Source organism: Carettochelys insculpta, chromosome 29 (genome assembly GCF_033958435.1).
Source record: "Carettochelys insculpta isolate YL-2023 chromosome 29, ASM3395843v1, whole genome shotgun sequence".
NCBI classification, from domain to species: domain Eukaryota; kingdom Metazoa; phylum Chordata; order Testudines; family Carettochelyidae; genus Carettochelys; species Carettochelys insculpta.
Window position 1 is genome coordinate 4888644 of NC_134165.1, and position 19602 is coordinate 4908245.

Below are 19602 nucleotides of genomic sequence, written 5' to 3' on the forward strand. Positions count from 1 at the left end.
GGGCTAGCCCTCCCCATGCTGATACCAAAGACAGATAAAGCTAAACTGATCCAGACCTCAGCAGGCCAGGAGCACCAGAACACAAATACATCCACCCCAGACATAAATCTCCACCCCATCCTTCAGCCTCCAGAACAGAACAGAATAAGTCAAAGCAACCTGGCTCTTTCCCTTGCCACAGGGCTGTTTCTGGGGGCCCTACCTGCTTCCTGTAGATCAGTTGTAATTCACTGAGCAACTGGCCTGGTAGCCTTTTACTGGAGCCCAGCTCTCAAACCCATCACCTGGGGAGGGGGTTAATTAGCCACAGGTGGGAGATGGCTAAACCCACCTTCCTGAAAGGGCCAGGCTCTGAGCCAGAGACCAAAACAAACCGAGCTGCTGGTCAAAGCTAGCCAGGAAACAATTGTGTTTGGGGGACAGTTTTAAAGAGTTCTTGGCAACAATGTGTTGTAGGTTTTCCAGGTTTTTGTCAAAAAGCCGAGTCATGTTGAACGAAGCCATTTGGAGGGAAAATGTTCAACACCCTCTGCCCATTCGCTTAACCTCTGATTTTCAGGCCAATCTTGCAGTCTGGAGGAGGGTGTGATTCGGGCTCATACAATACCTGGGCTGGCAGTGCTGGACACCCCCTTACTCCCTGGCTGCCCGCTCTTCTGTGGCTTCTCCGTTAGTCTGCAGATTTCCCGGTTCTAGCCCTTATGGATTCAGAAGGAATCCCTGATTGCGGGTGCACCCCTGGCCTCGCAGTACAGAGATGGCGGAGCTGCGCTCTGTCTTGGCGCGTGTTAACTCGGGTCCCTAATAATGACAGTCAATAGGGATAGCTAATGACTGAGCATTTTATCCCAAACATCTGGCTCATAGAAGACCTGTGCACTGTGGGCAGGTCTTGGAGGTCACGCCTGTCCCCTAATCTTTGTCTGTCGTGTTCCGATTGCTTTGGGGTGAGGCCCATCTCAACAGGTGTCTGTGCAGCTCTGAGCAAAGCCACCCCCAGGGCTGCTGTTCAGGGTTAGGACACCAATCAGCACAGGGGAGACTGATCTTGAGTGACACCACTGTAATAAACATGATTGATAACAATACCATTTTTTTGCACTAGCTGGGACCAGGCTGCCCATCACCTTGGCCTCAGGCCTCTTATCACTTGCTGCCAAGGAAAGCCCTAAGGACAAGGCCAGGAGATACAAGTGGGCAGCATGTGACAGAGGTGACAAGTGGCCATGGCCCCTTCATGTTATTGCCGATGGGGGGCTGGCCAGCACAGGTGCCCCAAGGCGCCCCATCTGGGGACTGCAGCATCAGGAGTTGAGCTCAGCCCAGGTGCCTCAGGCTGATACGCACACAAGATGGCAAACCCCTGCCCAGCCTGGTCCTGGCCCTGGCCCAGGCCCCTGGACACCCCACACCAGCCCAAGAGGAAAGGGGGTGGGAGTGGAGAGCTCTGGGCTGCAGGATCGCTGGCCCGGCCATGCAGGGGCCAGACTAGGTGCTTCTAAAGGTCCCTTCTCCTCAATGGCTTTGAATGCAACTTTGGGTCCGCTTACGGCTCAGCTGCAACCCCCAGCAGCAGCGGGGCTCACAGCCTGCCTGGGCTCCCCCAGGTGGGGGCAGAGAGGCAGGGGCACCTGGGGCAGGGACATGGCCATGTGGCTTGCGGCGTGCCAGCCTGGGTGAGAGATAGCTCCCCAGCAGATGTAACTCTGCTCATTTTGCATCAGTGATCCCCAGTGTCAGCCTGAGCACCCCCCCCCGAGAGCTGGTGACTGTCGGGGGCGGTCCCCTGGCACTGCTGACCCCAGTGCGGCACTAGGGGGTGCTGTGCTGCGGGTAGCTCTGCTGCTCAGCACAGACTCTGGCCCTGGCCAGGGGAGCTGAATAAAGGTCCCCCCCCGAGCCTGCATCCCTCGAGCAGAATCCCCACGTGCCTCCATCGCCCTCAGTCCCCCTGGAGGAGCAGCAGGACTTGGGCATTTCCCCACTGCCCATCCCAAACTGCCAAGCACAGGGTCTGGGAGCGCTAAGGAAAGCCCAGGCCCACTGCTGCTCCCCAGAAGGGGCGCAGGTGCTACCATCCCTACCTGGGAGGCTGTTCTCCACTCAGCTCACCAGCTGCACTTTCATCCCTGTGGCTTTGGGGCCAGGGCCTCTGTTTGGCCCCTAGGCCTTCTGGGCAGGTCGAGGGCCCCGCCACTGTGTCACCACATGCTGCCCACTCCCTCCTGCCTGTCCCACCCGATAGCCCATCAGCCTCACCATGCCTTGTAACCAGCGGCTCACAAAGTTAGTGGGGGGAGGGGAACCGAGGCACGGGAAGGCTTGTCCACAGTCAGTGACAATGGAGAGAACTGAGCGAAGGAATCCTGGGTCTCAGCTCCCCTCTAACCACTAGTCCATGCTCTCCTCCCAGAGCTGGGCGTGGAACCCCCGAGTCCCGTGTCCCCCAGCGTAGCTGCTGCTCCTGCAGGGTGTCCCGGAGCGGTGTGCTGGCAGGAGAGCTCTTTTAGGCTCTCACAATGAAACGCCTTCAACAGCTGGGTGTGCTTAATGTGTCTATAATTTACAACTCACAGCTCATACCTCAAAGGCAGCTGATTGGATTCCTCTTGCCCCACAGAACACAGCCTGGGGGGGGGGTCTCCCTGCACCCCCCCCTCCCCTGGAGCGCAGACAGCTGGGACAGAGGTAGTTAAAAGGCAAGTGGGTGTAGTGGGGGTGCTGGCAGGGGGACTGTAAACTTGAGCCTAGGCCTGCTCCCAGAATGACCCCACCCCCAAGGCTGACAGGAGGGGAGGGGTTGTTACTGAGGGGGAAACCGAGGCACGCAGAAAAATGATTTATCCAGGCGACCACAGCAAGTCAGAGGCAGAGTCAGGAACAGAACCCAGGAGTTCTTGCTCCTGGCCCCACCTGCTGTAACCATGACAGACCAGTCACCAAGCAGGGCCATGAGAGAACCCGGAAGTCCTGATTCCAAGCCCCCCACCCCTCCCACTCCACTCATAAGGGCTCGACTCTTGCTGACCAGGATGAGACTAGCCCCTGTTGTGGCCAGACTTCCCAGCAGCCCTGATGCCGCGGTGAGGGGCACAGGCTGGGGTTTGGAGCAGCAGGGCGGTGCATAAAGCTCACATGGGGTCCATCTCGTTCCCCTTAGCCCTTGTGCCTGCCTGAGCTCCATGGGGCCAGCACCCCCTACCTCCCACCATCATACCCAGGAAGGCCCCCCACTCTCCTTTGACTCCAGCACTTTCAGGCCCTCAGGCATGGGAGGAGCGGGGACAGCTAGGCCCTCACATACTGAGCGCAGTCAGGCAGGTGGGAGAAAGAAAATGCGGGGAGAGAGTTAGGGACTCAGTAGGGGCCTAATGCCCCTGTCTGGCACTGCAGGGAGAAAGGGGGGCTGTGCTACCGGGAGAACAGCAGGGGGCGCTCTCCATTCACAGTCAGTGCGGAGCATAATGCACCAATGTGACACTAGGGGGCACTGTGGTGCAAGAGGGGGCACCCAGGGCAATGGGTAGCTCGAGCACCGCCAACAGGCCTTTGGGTTAAAAACACGTCCCAGCCCACGGCCAGGCCAGCTTCCTGGCTGGAGTACCCTGGGGGCAGCTCCCTGCAGCCCACTTACAATCCCCTTCCCTCTCCCTTCCAGTCTGAAAACCATTGTGCGTTGTTGCTGGTGGCTGCTAAGCAACTAGGAGAGCCCACCCCAGAGGCAGCTGCATTCCAGTGCCAGGCAAGGGATCCCTGCAGAAACCGCACCCCGCCGCGGCCTAGTGGCAGCTGCCACCCGACCCCCAACTCTGGCGTCACCTGGCTCCATGACACAAGGCAGCGGCCTCTGCCAAGGGCTGGGCTCCCTTTCACCTGGCCCCAGGGGAGCAGACGACCTACGCAGGGACCCGAACCCCTGCTAGAGCTGTGGTAGGATGAGGGGCTGCAAGGCCCCAAACCCTCTAGCTCAGGGGAAGGTCCCAGGGCCGCGGAGAGGGGCCGGGGGGGGTCCCTGCACAGTGTGCGGCAGGGGGAGAGTTCCGCAGAGCAGATCCTGGCCATGGAGCGTCCCACCTGCCCTCCCCCAGGACCCAGCTTTGGTGGCAGCCTCGTCTGCCCTCAGGGTGGCCCTGACCTGCCACACGAGAGTCCAGCAGCTCCCCTGCTTCCTAAGCTGACCAGGACCCCGCCTGATGGGGACCCCACCTGGGGGGGAGGACATAGACCCCTCCTTTCCCTACACTCCTGCCTCTGGGAGCGGGTCTGGGCTCCGCCTTTCACTCTTGGCAGCATCAGGGCCTGGCGGGAGCGGACCCAGGGCAGGACCGGCCCTGAGCTCAACCCCTCCGCTGGCTGGTCTGAAAGAAAGCCGCAGGCAGGCGGGGCAGGACGGTGCTCAGACAGGGCAGGTGGGGCTGGGGGCAGCAGTTCCTGGCTGGGATTCCAAGAGATCCATTTCCCCGTCTTGCTTCTGCTGCTCTGGGGCCAGACTGCTCCCCTTAGCAAGTCCCTGGCCCGGTCCCAGGCCGGCTTCCTCTGGACAAGTCCCTTCCAGAGGTCGGAGGCGGCTCCCACCTGCCGAGTCCTTCAGAGCCCCCGGGGAGGGGGTGGCTGGGGGGAGCCCTCCATCCATCCCCGTGGCCCACTTCTCCCAGGCACACGGGTGGGCACCCCCGGGCTAGCAGGCGTCCGCGAGGTAGTCGAAGTGGCGGAAGGCCTCCTGCTCGGTGGCGGTGAGCGGGCGCGGCTCGCGGGGTGGCGTCAGCGCAGGCGCCTCGGCCGTGAACTCCTCGTCAAAGTTGCTGATGTCCTCCCGCCCCTTGATGACGGGGACGAACGGGGGAGGGAGCTGCCGGGCCAGCAGGGCCTCCCAGTCAATGGCCTGCAGGGGGTGGGGAGCCGTGAGTGGGGGGCACAGCTGCAGCCAGACAGGGAGTTCGCCCGGCCCTGGGGAGCCAGGCAGAAGGCAGAGGCAGGTTGGGAAGCTCCCCGGGGGATGCGCACCCCCGGCAGGCAGGGCTGGGTGCAATGCCCCCCTGCAGCACTAGGGGGCGCTGCTGGCCAACAGGCACATGACATAGCCTAAGGGGGCTGCACTGGAGAGGGGCCCAGTGCCCCCTGCTGGCCGAGCCAGGCGTGGCCGCACCAGTACCCAGTGAGGGGTCTCAGCAGGTGTCAGACTGTTTGTGGGGGGCTGAGCTGTGCCGCTGGGTAGCTGCCGTTAAGCCTCGTGCAGGGACTCAGGGCTGCAGCGGGGAAAAGGCACCTAAGCAATGAGAGGGAGCGGTGCTGGGGGTCCCCCAGGGCAGGATGTCGGGGAGGCGGGAAGGAGGAGGGGCCACACTGACCCTGAAGAACGGCTGCTTCTTGACGTCCTCGGCGTCCCGCTCGCTGGAGCCCAGGCGCCGCTCCGGGTTCCTGCGCAGGAGCTGGACAGAAACGTGGTCACCCTCTGGCGCCCTGCCCCCACCCCGCGCTCCAGCCCAGAACCCCTCCCTGCCCCCGCTTTCCATCCGCCCGCACTGAGCCAGCCTCCCCCAGCCCTGCCCAGGGCTGAGTGCGGGAACACCACGAGCCCTGGGGACAGGCTCCCCCATCCCTAGGGTGCCCGTCCCCCACAGCATCCAGCAACCCCCGCTTGGTGCCCAGCCCCGGCCCCTGGTCTCCCTGCCCGGGACACGCGGACGGGGGTGATGCACTCACCCGGCGCATGACGCCGATGGCCTCGGTGGACAGGAAGCGCGGGTACCGCACCTCGTCGTTCACGATGCTGTCGAAGACCTCCTCCTCATCGTCGCCTGGGAACGGGGACTGGGGGGAGGGGCAGGTCAGCCTACCCTGCCCGGAGCCCTCCCCACCCCACATGCACCCCAGCCCCCGCCCTGACCTGAGGGCCCCTCCCACCTGCGACCCAGCCCCTCCGCCCCGCCCCACCCCCCACCTCTGAATAGCCCCCTCTATTCAGACCCAGCCTGTGGGGAGCACGGCTCTGACCCCCTCCCCTGGCCTGGCCCCCCCCGGGGGAAGACAGTCCCCCCCACAGCTCACCTCCCCCACCAGCATTTCGTAGACCAGGACGCCCAGCCCCCACCAGTCCACAGCCCGCGTGTAGGACGTGTCCGTCAGCACTTCGGGCGCCAGGAACTCTGGGGTCCCACAGAAGGTGCTGGTGCGGTCTCCATAGCCCATCCCTGAGCCAGGAGAGGAAAGGGTTAATCATGGGGGCTGCCACAGGCACTGAGCAACCCCCCCCCCCCACTGCAGAGGAGACCCCAAGGCCACTTGCTGGAGGCCACAGACCCACCCATGCTCCTGCTCCACTGGGCCCTCCCCACAGGCCAACACCTCCTTAGGGTCTCTTTGGCCCCCTGGGCTCCTGCACCAGGTGTCTCCACCCCCGTCAATTGCCCCCGAGCTATGCAGGGTGCGTGCAGAGAGGAGGGAGCTCCCGGGGGGGGGGGGGGGGGACTCAGCAGGGGGTGCTGTGCTGCAGGGTGTGGGTTGCAATGAGGGCGCTGTGCTGCAGGGGGTTCAGCAGGGGGCGCTGTGCTGCAGGGTGTGGGGTGCAATGAGGGCGCAGTGCAGCAGTGGTCTCAGCAGGGGGCACTGTCCTGCAGGGTGCAGCGAGGGCACAGTGCAGCAGAGGGTTCAGCAGGGGGCGCCGTGCTGCAGGGTGTGAGGGCAGTGAGGACGCAGTGCAGCAGGGGGCTCAGCAGGAGGCGCTGTGCTGCAGGGTGTGGGGTGCACTGAGGGTGTAGTGCAGCAGGGGGCTCAGCAGGGGGCGCTGTGCTGCAGGGTGTGGGGTGCACTGAGGGCGCAGTGCAGCAGGGGGCTCAGCAGGGGGCGCTGTGCTGAAGGGGTTGTCTTCTTGTGGAGGGTGACTTCAGACCTGGGTGGTTACTAACAACCCCCGAGCCGCCCCAGGCAGAGGAGGCCCACGCGCCTCCCCTTCACCTCCTGTCCCAAAGTGCTGCCTGCCCAGCCGTCCTACACCTGCCACCTCCCTGCCCGGATGTGTTGGCACCTGGCGCTGGGAGAGTCCCCCCCCCACCCACCCGCTTGGGTGCCCAGCCCGGAGGTGGCTTCACTGCCACGACAGGCCAATTGGGGCACACTCCTGCGGCTGCCTCCTGGGGATCCACACCTGACGGCTCCTGGTCCCCCCACCCCCCGTGCCCAGCGCCCACCTTCCTTGCACAGGCCGAAGTCGGCAATCTTCACAAAGCCCTCCGTGTCCAGCAATAAATTATCCAGCTTCAGGTCTCTGCAGGGAGAGGGGGAGAGGGTCAGGGTGTACCAGGAGCCTGGACTCCTGGGTTCTACCTGTGTCCGGGCAGGGGAGCCCACGGAAGCAGCTCTGTGTCTGATCTGCAACCCTCCCGGACCGGCTCGGTGCCTCAGTTTCCCTACCTATGCTGCAGGGTGCGGAGTAGGGCGCCCCCTGCTGGGCGGGAGTGGGGGATGTTCCCTGCCTGCACCCTGCCCAGCTGAAAGTCTCTGACCTGTAGACGATTTTGTGCTCGTGCAGGAACTGCAATCCGAGGACGACACAGGCGGTGTAAAACCTGCAGGGGACAACAGGGAGAGTCACTCTACAGGCTGGGCAGGAACGGCCGCTGCCCCCCTCCCAGCCGGTCCCACCCTGCAGCCCACCGCGGAGCCAGAGGGGGCAGGGAGGGGAGAGGGGTCTAGTGGTCAAAGCGGGCGGCCAGCGGGGGGCAGGTTCCCAGGGAGGCCTTGTGGGCTGGCGCCTGGCGGCCCGGCACTCACGTGGCCCGGGGCTCAGTGAAGACGTCGGTGTGGATGTGCATCATGAGGTCGCCGCCAGCTGTGTACTCCATGACGAAGCAGACGTGCTCGGGCGTCTGGAAGCAGGCGAAGAGGTTCACCAGGAAGGGGTGCCGGGAGCTGTTCACCGTCTCAAAGATCCGCTTCTCGCACATCAGGCTGCGGGGGAAGGGGGCGGGGGGAGGGCTGCAGCTGGCTGGGGCAGGCCATGACCCCCCCGCCAGCCAGAGCCCCCACCTCGCCGGCCCTGGCAGATCACGGCCCCCATGCACAGAGGCCCTGGCAGAGGGGCACATGGGGGGCACCCAGACATGCATGCACTGGGACGGTGTCCAGCCCAGCTGCCACGTTCCCCCTTTGGGGCTTAGCCCCTGCGCCAGCCGGGAGGCAGCCCCTGGTGCCCTGGTGCGGGGGAGCTGGTTCCGCTGGCAGGGGGCTCGGCAGGGGTCTGCCCACGGCGCTGGGTAGTCACCTCTCCACCTCGTCCCGCGCCACGATGTCACCCTTCTTCAAGGCTTTGATGGCGTAGAGCTCCCCCGTGCAGCTGTACTCTGAGAGCAGCACCTGCAGCCACAGCACCGGCATTAGGGGAGTGGGGTCTAGTGGTGAGAGCAGGAGCCGGGACTGGGTCTGGTGAGGACCCCCAGCAGGACCGTGTCCTTTCCCTGCCCCGGGGGGGGATGCTGGGAAGGGCCCGGATGGGGGCGGGGAGCTTTAGATGTTCCACCGCCGCAGGGGGGAGCCCCGGAGTGGCCCAGAGAGTAGAGGGGAGCTGGGGCGCGGGCGCACGTGGGGCTGGCTCCAAGACTCACTTTGCCAAAGTGCCCGCGCCCCAGCACAGCCAGGAACTTGAAGTCATCCAGCGTCAGCGGCGTCATCCTGCGATGGGGGGCACAGATGGGGGTGAGAACTGGGCACTGCTGCAGCTGGCACCCAGCCTGGGGCAGGGGTCCCCTCGCTCCTCTCCAGCCCTCTCAGGGGGGGTGCAAATGGTGCCCACCCATCAACCCCCCTGAGGAGATAGGAGCCCTGGGGAAGGGCTGGGCCAGCAGTGGGTTAGGGCAGATGGGGGTGGGAGATGATGTGTGATGGGGAGGTTTGGGGGGGTGGGGCTCACGCTGGGGCCGAGGGATGGGGCATGTGGGGTGAGGGCTCTAGCAGGGCAGAGGGTTTAGAGCTGGGAAGCGCACTGAGTGTGAGGGCTCAGGCTGGGGGTGCAGCCAGGCAGGAGGGGTTCGGGATACAGGAGGGGCAAAGGGAGGGGGTGTGCAGGGCATGTGAGAGAGATCTGGTGGGGTTTGGGGTGCAAGCTGCCCCAGGGCAGTGGGGGGAGAGGACCCCCCCAGCCTTCTGTTCCCGCAGCAGGACTTTGTAGGGGAAGATGTGTGGGGAGCTTGTGATGGAGGGGCAGGGCTGGTCGGGGGGCGGGGTCCAGCGATTGAGGGGCAGGGCTGGCGTGTGGGGGCGGGGCCCAGTGACAGGGGGGCAGGGCTGGCGGTGGGGGCGGGGTCCAGTGATTGAGGGGCAGGACTGGTGTGTGGGGGCGGGGCCCAGTGACAGAGGGGAAGGGCTGGCGGGTGGGGGCAGGGCCCAGTGACAGAGGGGCAGGGCTGACTTGTGGGGTGGGGCCCAGTGATTGAGGGGCCTGGCTGCCATGTGGGGGCAGGGCCCAGTGACAGAGGGGCAGGGCTGGTGGGTGGGGCGGGGCCCACTGATGAAAGTGTGGGGCATTAGGCAGCTCATTCCCAGTGGCGGCTGCGGCAGGCCGGGGGGGCGAGGTTCTCCATCCCCTGCCCTGCCTGGGGGCCTGGCCCCGGAGGGAAGGACCCTGCAGTCACCAGGCGGGCAGGGACAGACTGAGGTGGGGGTCAGTCTGGGGGCCAGAGTCCCTCACCTCTGCAGGGTGCTATTCCCAGGCCTCTTGGTGTCTCCTCCCAGCGTCAGCTCCTCATCTGCTTGCGGGCTCTGGGGGCAGAGAGGAGTTCACCAGACAGCACTGGGCACACCGGGCCACCTAAGAGCCTCTCCTGGCAGTGCTGGGGGTCGCAGGGACAGCCCCAGGACCAGTGGGGCTTCACCTTCCCCAAGGGCCTAGCCATGGGACGGGGAATCTCCATCTATGCTCCCACCCCTCCCACACGGCATCTGCAGGGTGCCCATCCCCACAGCCTCTGGGCGCAGCCGCTGGCCGGCCCTGTGAGGCAGGAGCAGGTGAGAGTGGGGGCTGGGTGTGGTGGTGGCTCCCTGTGGGGCTGGGTGTGGGCTGCCAGGCCCCAGGGCTGGTGATAGAGCCTAGGGCCAGGCACTACAGCCTGGCGAGGGGCAGTTTCCTGGGACCCGGCCCATCCTGCCAACCCCAGGAGTGGCTCCAGGCTCATGGCTGGTGCCTTCACCCCCCAGCTGCCCGGGGCTGCCCACGGGGGGGGTGGTCCTCACCAGGGCGCCCCTCCCCGGTCGCTCCCCACCACTGGCCGCCCGGCCTGGCGGCTCCTGCGGCTTGTCTGCGCCCAGGCTCAGCTTCTCGATGGAGATGTCTCTGCGGGACAGGGATGCAGGTTCTCAGAGGGGGAGGCCCAGGGGAACCCCCCAGAGCCCCCCCCCCCCAAATCCCCTGCGGCAGAAGCTGGGGACCCGCCCGGGAGACTGGGGTGATCTGACAACAGGCAACAGCTGCCCCCCCCTGTGTGGGGGTGGGAGGGGGGCTGGCGAACTGGCCCCCCTTGGACCCCTGGTCTCCTGCCCCATCGCTCCCCAGGCTGCCCCCGAGTCCCTCCGCAGCAGGGCGCTGCCCCGGGGCTCCCGGCGCTCACCCGGGCAGGCTGTGGCGGCCCTCGCAGCTGGGCCCGCTGGGGCCGTGGGCCGAGGGGCTGTAGGTGCCGGTGGAGCTGGCGGTGGGCAGGACACGCCGCAGCAGCCGCACCCACGTGGCGATGTCGATGTTCATCTGCCGGGCGCGCAGGAAGGCCTTGCCTGTGGGGCGGCACAGGTCATGGCAGGACTGGTCCCCCCCATGCCCTCAGCCACCCCCCGGGCCTGCTGCAGGGCTGGCAACGCAGCCGGTCCCGCAGCCCGAGCAGCAAGAGGATGCAGTGACGGAGCCTGGCCCCCGGGGTGGGGGAGGGGATCTGGGGGGCAGAGCCTGTCCCCTGGGGTGGGGGAGGGGGATACGGGGCAGAGCCTGTCCCCTAGGGTTGGGGAGGGGATCATGGGGCAGAGCCTGTCCCCTAGGGTGGGGGAAGGGATCATGGGGCAGAGCCTGTCCCCTAGGGTGGGGGAGGGGATCATGGGGCAGAGCCTGTCCCCTGGGGTGGGGGAGGGGATCATGGGGCAGAGCCTGTCCCCTGGGGTGGGGGAGGGGGATACGGGGCAGAGCCTGTCCCCTGGGATGGGGGAGGGGGATACGGGGCAGAGCCTGTCCCCTAGGGTCGGGGAGGGGATCATGGGGCAGAGCCTGTCCCCTAGGGTCGGGGAGGGGATCATGGGGCAGAGCCTGTCCCCTAGGGTGGGGGAGGGGATATGGGGCACAGCCCAGCATCAATCCCCGAGTGCGGAGGGGAAGACAGGTTGGCAGCCGGTGCCCACCCCTGGCTCTGGGCTGGGGGCTCAGGCAGGAGAGCCCTGGGTGCTGGGTCTAGGATTTGGGGCCCGGCCCCCCAGACGGCACCTTGCTGCTTGGAGAAAATCTTCTTCTGCCTCTGGAGCTTGGGGATGCGATCGATGACGGGGTCGAAGAAGGTCACCTGGGGGGCAGGAGACCGGGGTGAGGGGCTGTCCCAGGGGGCAGGCCAGGGTGAGGCCGGCGCTCCCCGTCAAGGCCCGGCCCTGCTCCTGGGGCCTCTGGGGAAACTCCCACCACCTGGTGCAGTGGGACCAGCACAGGCCATGGGATGACTGGACCCAGACTGGGGAGTCCAGGGGCCAAGGGAACTTACCTCCGTGGTGTTGGGAAGTGGAGACAGCCTGTTGCCCCCTTGCCCTGGGGCATCCTCTGCCCCCCAGGCTGCACCCCCGCCCATCCAGCCCCACAGGCTTCCTGCTCCCTCCCCTCAGGGGCCTGCTCCCCACCCCCATGCCCTCTCAGAACTGGCTCCCCGCCCACATCTACCCCTCCTCGGCCTGCTCCCGCCCCCCAGGCGTCACCTCAGCCAGGAGGGTTCCCTGCGGCTCCAGGTCCAGGTGGATCTCATGGCGCTGGTTGTCCAGGAAATCCTCCAGTTTGAGGTGCTTCAAGGCACAGAGGCTGCGGTAATCCCGCCAGTACACCGAGATCTCCAGCTCCCGGGCCTGGAGGGCAGAGCCAGGGATGAGAGGGGGCCCAGCCAGGGCTATGAGACAGCTGGGGGCAGGGGGCTTGAGGTGGTAATGGAGCCCCAGCCCACACCTGGTAGCTCTACCCACATCCCCCCAAAGGGGCTGGAGATTTGGGCTCAGGTGCCCAGCAGTAAATCAGCTCCCTGCACTAGTGCCATCATTAGGTTCCAGTGTAAACACGACTCCCACTGACATGGCACCATTTTAACCCTTTGCAATGGCTGTTTCTCCTGGGCCCAGCAGGGCGTTGTGGGCGCAGGTGCGATCACCACATGGTTAGAACAGGAGCGCAGGTGGGAACTGGCGGTGCGCCACTAAACTCCAGAGCCCATCCGGGGCTGGGCCACATTGGCCCTGGGTCCCCAGTGCGGGTAGAACCGCAGGGTGCGAGAGACGAGGCAGCTGAGTGAGGGTGAGCCCGGCTCCGTTCAGTCTCTGGGGCTGGATCAGCAGTACGGGCAATGCCAACACCCCGGTGGGGGAGGGGGAGGGGGAAGACAGGACTCCTGGGTTCAGCTCCTAATTCCACCTTCCTCAGAGAGGCTCACGTCCAGCTGCCCGGTGGTGGCACCAGTCCTTCACCCCTCCTCCCCCCACATGCTCACCCGCTCCAGCTCCAGGGCGAAGGTCTGGTTCCAAGCCTGCTGGCCCACTGGTTTCCAGGCTGTCTGCCCCACCACTGCATTATCCAGCTTCAGCACGGCGCTCACCTCGCCTGCGGGGAGCAAGGCGCATCACCGCTGGCCTCCAACCCACCTCCCTCCCCAGCCCCCTGCTGTCACCAGCACCCAGCAGACAGCACTGTAAATGCTGCTCCACTGGGAGCCACCCGGGGGGCTGTTGACCAGCCCAAGGCTCTCTGGGTGCGAGTGAGCACTCAGACTCAGGTGCAGCCGGGGTGCGCACGGTTTGCAGGGCAGCTGGTGCAAGCGGCAGGGGAGACTGCACCCAGCCTGGGTGTCTCCAGCTAGAGTCACTTGCTGGGCACCAGGGAGGGCTGAGCTCCCAGACTGCTCTGCATGCTGTTGTGCCCACCTCTGCCCCAGGCCTGTGGCAGCCCCACTAAACTAAGCCAGTAACAGAGCTTGTGCCCAGGCTGAACCAGGGTCTGAACCATCTCCCACTGCTGGATCTCCCACAGACAGCACTCCAGGATCCCCTCCCCCTCCTCCCTTCCCCCTCCCTAGACACCTCCCCCGTCCCGTCCCCATCCCCTCTCTGGACCTCCCACAGACACCGCTCTGGGATCCCCTCCCACTCCCTGCCACGCCCCCAATTCCTCCCCATCCCCTCCTCCTGGACCTCCCCCACACAGCACTCCAGGATCCCCTCCCCCTCCCCGCCATGCCCCCAATCCTGCCCCCAGACCTCCTCCTCTTGCAGGACAATTCCCCACCCTCACGCTCTCCACAACAACCCTGTGGGATCCCCTCCCCCACCCCCTGCACTCCCCTCCAACCCCCTGTCCTGACCCCTCCCCCCCAGCACAATGCCCCATCCCCGCCGGGTGCCCCGCTCACTCACTGCTGGTGTCCTCGGACTTGAGGGCGGTCCGGCCGCTCACGCTGCCCGTGCGGCTGTAGAGCCCCCGCCCGCTGCGGCTCATGAAGGACGGGCGCGCCTCGCCGGGGCTGTTACACGGCAGCGAGACCATGGAACCGCGGGTGCGGCCGGGCACCGACTCCAACAGGCCGCTGCAGCCCAGCAGCTGAACCTCCAGCATCCCTGCGGACAGGGGCAGGGGGGGGTCAGAGCTGGGGGCTGGGTGCCAGGACGCCTGGGTTCCATCCCCAGCTCTGAGGCAGGAGTGGGGGCTGGCGCTTAGAGCGGGCGGGGGGGCGCCAGGACTCCTGGGTTCTCCCACAGCCTGGGAGGGGTTGGAACAAGCAGGCGGAGAGGGCTCCTGGATTCCATGCTGGTACTTGCTCTTCCCGGGGGGTGGGGGGCCGTTCACAAGCTGGTACCTGTGGGGCACTGGGAGGAACCGCAAGGCAGCAGGCCCAGGGGGGTTCCCCCAGCAGGCCAGTCTCCAGGACTCCCCGGGGCGCTGCCCCCGCAGGGCGTACCTGTGAGGGGCGAGGGCTTGCAGAGCGTGCTGTACTGATTGTGCTGGTAGGGGGTGCTGTGGCGGCCGCTGAAGGCGGGCGAGGTGGCCATGATCAGCTCCTCCTTGACGATGCAGCCCTTGGGGTGCTCCTCGGGCAGCTCCCCCACGCGCTGCTCCAGCGCCAGGCGCAGCAGGTCCAGCTTCTGGCTCGACTCGGTCAGTTTCGCCTGGGCCTGCAACATGCACAGCAGGGGCATGGCCCCTGGGCCCCCACATGCGCTCACCCTGCCCCCCACAGCCCCGCCTGTCCCGGCCCTGCGCCCACAGACAACGCCAGGCTCCCTGGCTCTGCGCACGAAGCCGCCCTAGAGCCCTCGCTCCCCACAATGCCTCGCGGCTTGCAGCCCGGGGATCCCGACCTTGGCCAGGGGCCGGGGGGGATGGGGGGAAGGGGGACAGTACCTCGGACATGACCCTGTGGTGGGGAGGGACAGGACCTGGGGGTTGGGCCTGCGAGGGAGGGGGAGTGCCACCGAGGAGCTTGCCAGGGAGGGGAAATACCATGCTGATGGTCTTGCAGGGGAGGGGCAGTGCCTCAGCCATAGCTGTGGGTGGGGGAGGGACCGTAGCAGTATGAAGGCCCTGCGGGGGAGGGGCAGTACCTCGGTGAAGGCCCTGCGGGGGAGGGGCAGTAACTTGGTGAAGGCCCTGTGGGGGAGGGACGGTAGCTCAGAGAAGGCCCTGCAGGGGAGGGGCAGTAGCTCGGCAAAGGCCCTGCTGGGGAGGGGCGGTAGCGCTGTGAAGGCCCTGCGGGGAAGGGGCGGTAGCCCAGCAAAGGTCCTGCCGGGGAGGGGCGGTAGCGCTGTGAAGGCCCTGCGGGGAAGGGGCGGTAGCCTGGTGCAGGCCCTGTAGGGGAGGGGCAGTAGCCCCGTAAAGGTCCTGCGGGGGAGGGGCAGTAGCCAATGAAGGCCCTGCGGGGGAGGGGCGGTAGCCTGGTGCAGGCCCTGTGGGGGAGGGGCAGTAGCCCCGCAAAGGTCCTGCGGGGGAGGGGCAGTAGCCAATGAAGGCCTTGCGGGGGAGGGGCGGTAGCCCCGCGAAGGCCCCGAGGGGGAGGGGCAGTAGCCCCACGAAGGCCCCGAGGGGGAGGGGCGTTACCTCGGCGATAGCCTTGCGGTCTGGCGTCCGGGCGGAGCTCAGCAGGCGCAGTACGTTCTTGGCCCCCTCGGACACGGCGTGCTCCACGCGGAAGTGGTGGCGCAGCTCCTCGATGCGCAGCTCTGTGCAGCTCAGGTCGGTGGTCCCTGGGGGGCAGCGCTGGCTCAGACCCCTGCCCTGGCGGGGGAGCTGTGCCCGGGGATCCCTGCCCCCCACTCGGGGGCTGGCCCAACGCCTCCCAAGCGGACACGGCTCCGAGATCTGCCTGCCAGCCCCTCGGAGAGCAGCCCTGTGGGGAGCCCCTGCAGCTCGGACGTGTCGGTCTGGGACTAAACACGCACCCGCACAGGTACACAAAGAGCCCTGCCCGCACCCACCCACACGTCTATGTACTACACAACGTCCTCCACAAGCACACCTCCTAAACCCCCTACACATGCACACAAAGAGCTCCTCCTTCGCCAGGTGTCACAGCGTCACAATGTGCATGCCCGGCCCCACCAGCCTGCATGTGCAACTGTATCGCCGTTGGCTTGTATGTGTGAGGGCCCAGGGGCAGATCCCCTGCCCCCATAACACCACAGCTGCCGGGGAACATCACTGCCAGGACCTGATGCCTGTGGGTTACCTGAGTCATACCTGCTGGCAGAAGTGTGCAGGGCTGGAGGGGTGTTTCAGCACCTGTGTGTGTGCAAACTGGTGGTGGGTATGGGGCCAGTGTGCAATGACACTGTTGTGTGCACGGGGTGGGCATGTGCCCATGTACAGGTGTGCTCAGGAGTGGGTGTGTGCCCCTGCATAAGCATGCACAAGAGTGTGTGTGTGTGCCCTGGCAGGGCATGTACAGAAGTGGGTATGTGCCCCTGCACAAGCATGCACAAGAGTGTGTGTGTGCCCCAGCAGGGCGTGCACAGAAGTGGGCGTGTGTCCCTGCACAAGCATGCACAAGAGTGTGTGTGCCCTGGCAGGGCATGTACAGAAGTGGGTGTGTGCCCCTGCATGAGCATGCACAGGAGTGGGCATGTGCCCCTGCACAAGCATGCACATGAGTGTGTGTGCCCTGGCAGGGCATGTACAGAAGTGGGCGTGTGCCCCTGCATGAGCGTGCACAGGAGTGGGCATGTGCCCCTGCACAAGCATGCACAAGGGTGTGCATATGCCCCGGCAGGATGTGCAAAGAAGTGGACGTGTGCCCCTGCACGAGCATGCACAGGAGTGGGCGTGTAGCCCTGTGTCATGAATGAGTGCAGGAGAGGGGTTAATGTCTTCCTGAGGTAACCTGAATCCCAGGTGAGCCAATGGGAGTGCAGTAATTTTTTTTAAACTGAGAACAAGTGCAGCTTTCGGGGCTTTTTTCTGCAGCCCAGCAGAGAGGAAGACCAGGGGAGAAGATGTCTCCCAGGCAATTGCAATGAAAATCAGAAATACCCCACCTGTTGCAAAACCAGCCCTAGAGGTATAAGTAAAAGGCAATGTAGAGTTAGAGGCCATCAGGTTCTGGTTCTTTTGAATTTGGTTGGACTGGCTGCTCTGTTCTTCTCTTTTGTGCTGTTGTTTGACTTGAGATTTTCCGCCTGTAACTTTTAAACTGAAACCCAGGGAAATATTTTTCTCGGCGTGCAACCCCTGATTTACTTTTCTCCTGGTTTGTGAATTAATCCCCGTTTTTAAGCAATTGATCTGATCCTGTGTCGTAAGAAGGGTCTGTCTGCATCCCTCAGCCATACAGCTAGGAGGTTCCAGCTTGTTTCAATTCTCTAGCTCCCCTCTGTGGAGGGGAGAACGGGACAGGAGTTTTCCCCCACGGGGGCATTGCCCAGTGTGTCTGCCTGGGTTAAAGGGGTCTCCAAGGACTGGGTTGGTGGCAGCTACATCCCAGCCTCCAGGGGATCTGTGACCTGGGGAATTTTTAAAGCGAAGCCTGTGAATAGCAAGGTGTTTTAAAGATTTTGCAGGACCCCACTTTCTGCACTCGCAGTGTGGAGCTGGGAGGAGGCCTGACGTCCTGCACGGACATGCATGCAGGTGGGCGTGTGCCCCTATACGAGCATACACAGGAGTGGGCGTGTGTCCCTCTACGGGCATACACAGGAGTGGGCGTGTGTCCCTATACGGGTGTGCACAGGAGTGAGTGTGTCCCGATACAGGCGTGCACAGGAGTGGGCATGTGACCCTGCACAGGTGTACAAGGGAGTGGACTTGGTCCGCTTCCTGGGTGTGTGCCCCTATACGGGCATGCATGGGAGTAGGCGTGTGCCCCTGCACGGGTATGCGCAAAAGTAGGCGTGTGCCCCTGCACGGGTGTGCATGGGAGTGGGCATGTGCCCATGCATGAGTAGGTGTGTGCCCCTACACAGACGTGCATGGGAGTAGGCGTGTGCCCCTGCATGGGTATGCCTGGGAGTGGGCGTGTGCCCATGTGGGCAAAGCTCTGGGACAGAATGTTATTTAAAGCTCCTCCTAGGTCTGTTTTGCTGCCCTGACCCTGGGCACCTGCCAGCAGCTCCGCCTGGGCTCCCCGTTGGCTGGGATGGGCACCGCTATCTCATGCCATCCCCGCTCCTTGGCCACGAGCACAGAGCTTGGTGCTTCCTCGCTGGGGCTGAGGACCGAGTGCTCAGCGGGGGTCTCAGCCTCCGGGCACCCAGCTGCCCCCCACTTCCAGTACGAGCCCCGTATCACCCCTGCCCCGGGGATCCACTGCCAGTCCCTGCCTTGCAGGGGGGAGGGGGCTGCACACACCCATCCCACCAAGCCAGGATCTCAGCTTCCCAGCCCCCACCTCGCAGCTCGGACTCAAGGCCCACGCAGCCCCACACCCCCTGAGCTACCCCCCAGCAGGGGCCCCCCCATTTCCATGCACGGAGCATCTGCCTGCCCCAAAGAGCCCCTCCCGCGCTGTTTAACCCCTTCCAGCCTCCACGCCCAGCCATGACCTGAGGAGGGAGACCCGATCGTGGGTGCCCAGGGCAGCTCTGCCCTCCTAGACCCTGCATGGCTAGAAGGGACCACAAAGCCAGCTGTGGGGGGGGGGCGGGGCTGAGGAGGGGGCTCCCTGTACTGGACCTGTGATGCATTGGGGTAGGTGGCAGGGGGCAGAGTGGTGGGGGCTGGGAGGAGCCAGCAGTGCTGTGGGGAGCAGGGGATTGTGGGAGCATGGGCAGGGTGAGGATAGCAGGAGTATATGGGCACTGCCCACCCCGCTGCCCCTCCTTGCTATCCCCATCGCCCCCGGCTCCCCCCTCCACTGCCTCACCCACCTGGCCCGTCCTCCCCGTCGGGCGGCGCTGCGTCGGCCTGCGCAGCTCTGCGGATCTGCATGCGGATGATGTTGATCTTGGTCTTGCTGTCCTGCAGCATCTGCTGGGCCGTCTGCAGCAGCTTCCGGTCCTGGCGGGCAGGCAGGGAGCTTGGGGGAGCCGCTGAGCCCAGAGCTCTCAGGGGAGGGGGCACCCTCCCTCCGAGGAGTCTGAGCCCCCAGATCAGGAGCAGCTCCCCTTCTAGCCTGGCCCTTGAGAAGCACATCCCTTCTGGCCTCGGAGGGCTGGGGAGTGGGACCAGCACCACCAGAGCCACAAGCCCAGGGGGAAACTGAGGCACGGCACGGGGCCATGCCTGGGAACAGGGCAGCCACCCTTTAAATAGTTTGTCAGCGCTTGGCCCTGACTGAGTTCAGGGTGCACCGGGGAGGGGAGCTGTAAGCAGTAACCTTATTATAAGGCCTAAAGCCCCCAGCCTTTGTCTGCAGCAGGACTGAAAGCGCAGCCGCCCTTAGCGGAGACTCAGGAATTCACTCCTCCTCACACTCCATCTGAACTCCATTAAAGAGGGTGATTGCCAGACTGCCCCGGCCGACTGGCCCCAGCAGCACCAGAGAAAGAAGCAGAGCTTCCGAGGGTTAAAAACACCTAGTTTGACAAGGAACCACTTATCAATACGTGGGGTTGTGAAATCCTCATTTCTGTTATTCCGGATCCCACTTCCCTGTTGTGCGTCTGCACCATCTGGCTGTTCGTTCATTGTCTGTCTGCTGTGTAATTAATTTCCTGAGGTGTAAAGCAAGGAAGGTGGCGGGACAGAGTAGGTTGCAGAATGACATTACTGTATGTTCGGATTGGATAGTAAAATGTTACTAAAATATTTGGATAAAGTAGAGCTAAACAGGACTCAAGTTTCACTATATAAACTGGGGTGCACAAGGAAGTCGGGGCAGCGGGGGAAGGCAAAGCCAGGACACAGTCCTACAATCAGAGCTGCCAGACCGCAACCTTGTGTCAGTGACACTGTACAGGAACTGGAGT

The 19602-nt window shown here is 64.7% G+C and overlaps 1 protein-coding gene across 1 annotated transcript in view; it reads right to left on the reverse strand.

Annotated features, from left to right (window-relative positions):
* Positions 1-1048: 1048 nt before the first annotated feature.
* PKN1 (protein kinase N1) overlaps positions 1049-19602 on the reverse strand; it is a 48736-nt gene continuing 30182 nt past the window's right edge. The window contains exons 4-22 of the mRNA XM_074979588.1: positions 18562-18691; positions 15302-15447; positions 14166-14379; positions 13624-13824; positions 12705-12814; positions 11929-12072; positions 11453-11528; positions 10599-10758; positions 10225-10324; positions 9683-9753; positions 8601-8667; positions 8261-8352; positions 7771-7947; positions 7503-7565; positions 7188-7264; positions 6049-6191; positions 5704-5811; positions 5349-5429; positions 1049-4882 (exon numbers count right to left, since the gene is read on the reverse strand). Coding sequence (XP_074835689.1) covers positions 4679-4882; positions 5349-5429; positions 5704-5811; positions 6049-6191; positions 7188-7264; positions 7503-7565; positions 7771-7947; positions 8261-8352; positions 8601-8667; positions 9683-9753; positions 10225-10324; positions 10599-10758; positions 11453-11528; positions 11929-12072; positions 12705-12814; positions 13624-13824; positions 14166-14379; positions 15302-15447; positions 18562-18691 — 2364 coding nt within the window. The 3' untranslated portion in view covers positions 1049-4678. The remainder of the gene's footprint in view (positions 4883-5348; positions 5430-5703; positions 5812-6048; positions 6192-7187; positions 7265-7502; positions 7566-7770; positions 7948-8260; positions 8353-8600; positions 8668-9682; positions 9754-10224; positions 10325-10598; positions 10759-11452; positions 11529-11928; positions 12073-12704; positions 12815-13623; positions 13825-14165; positions 14380-15301; positions 15448-18561; positions 18692-19602) is intronic.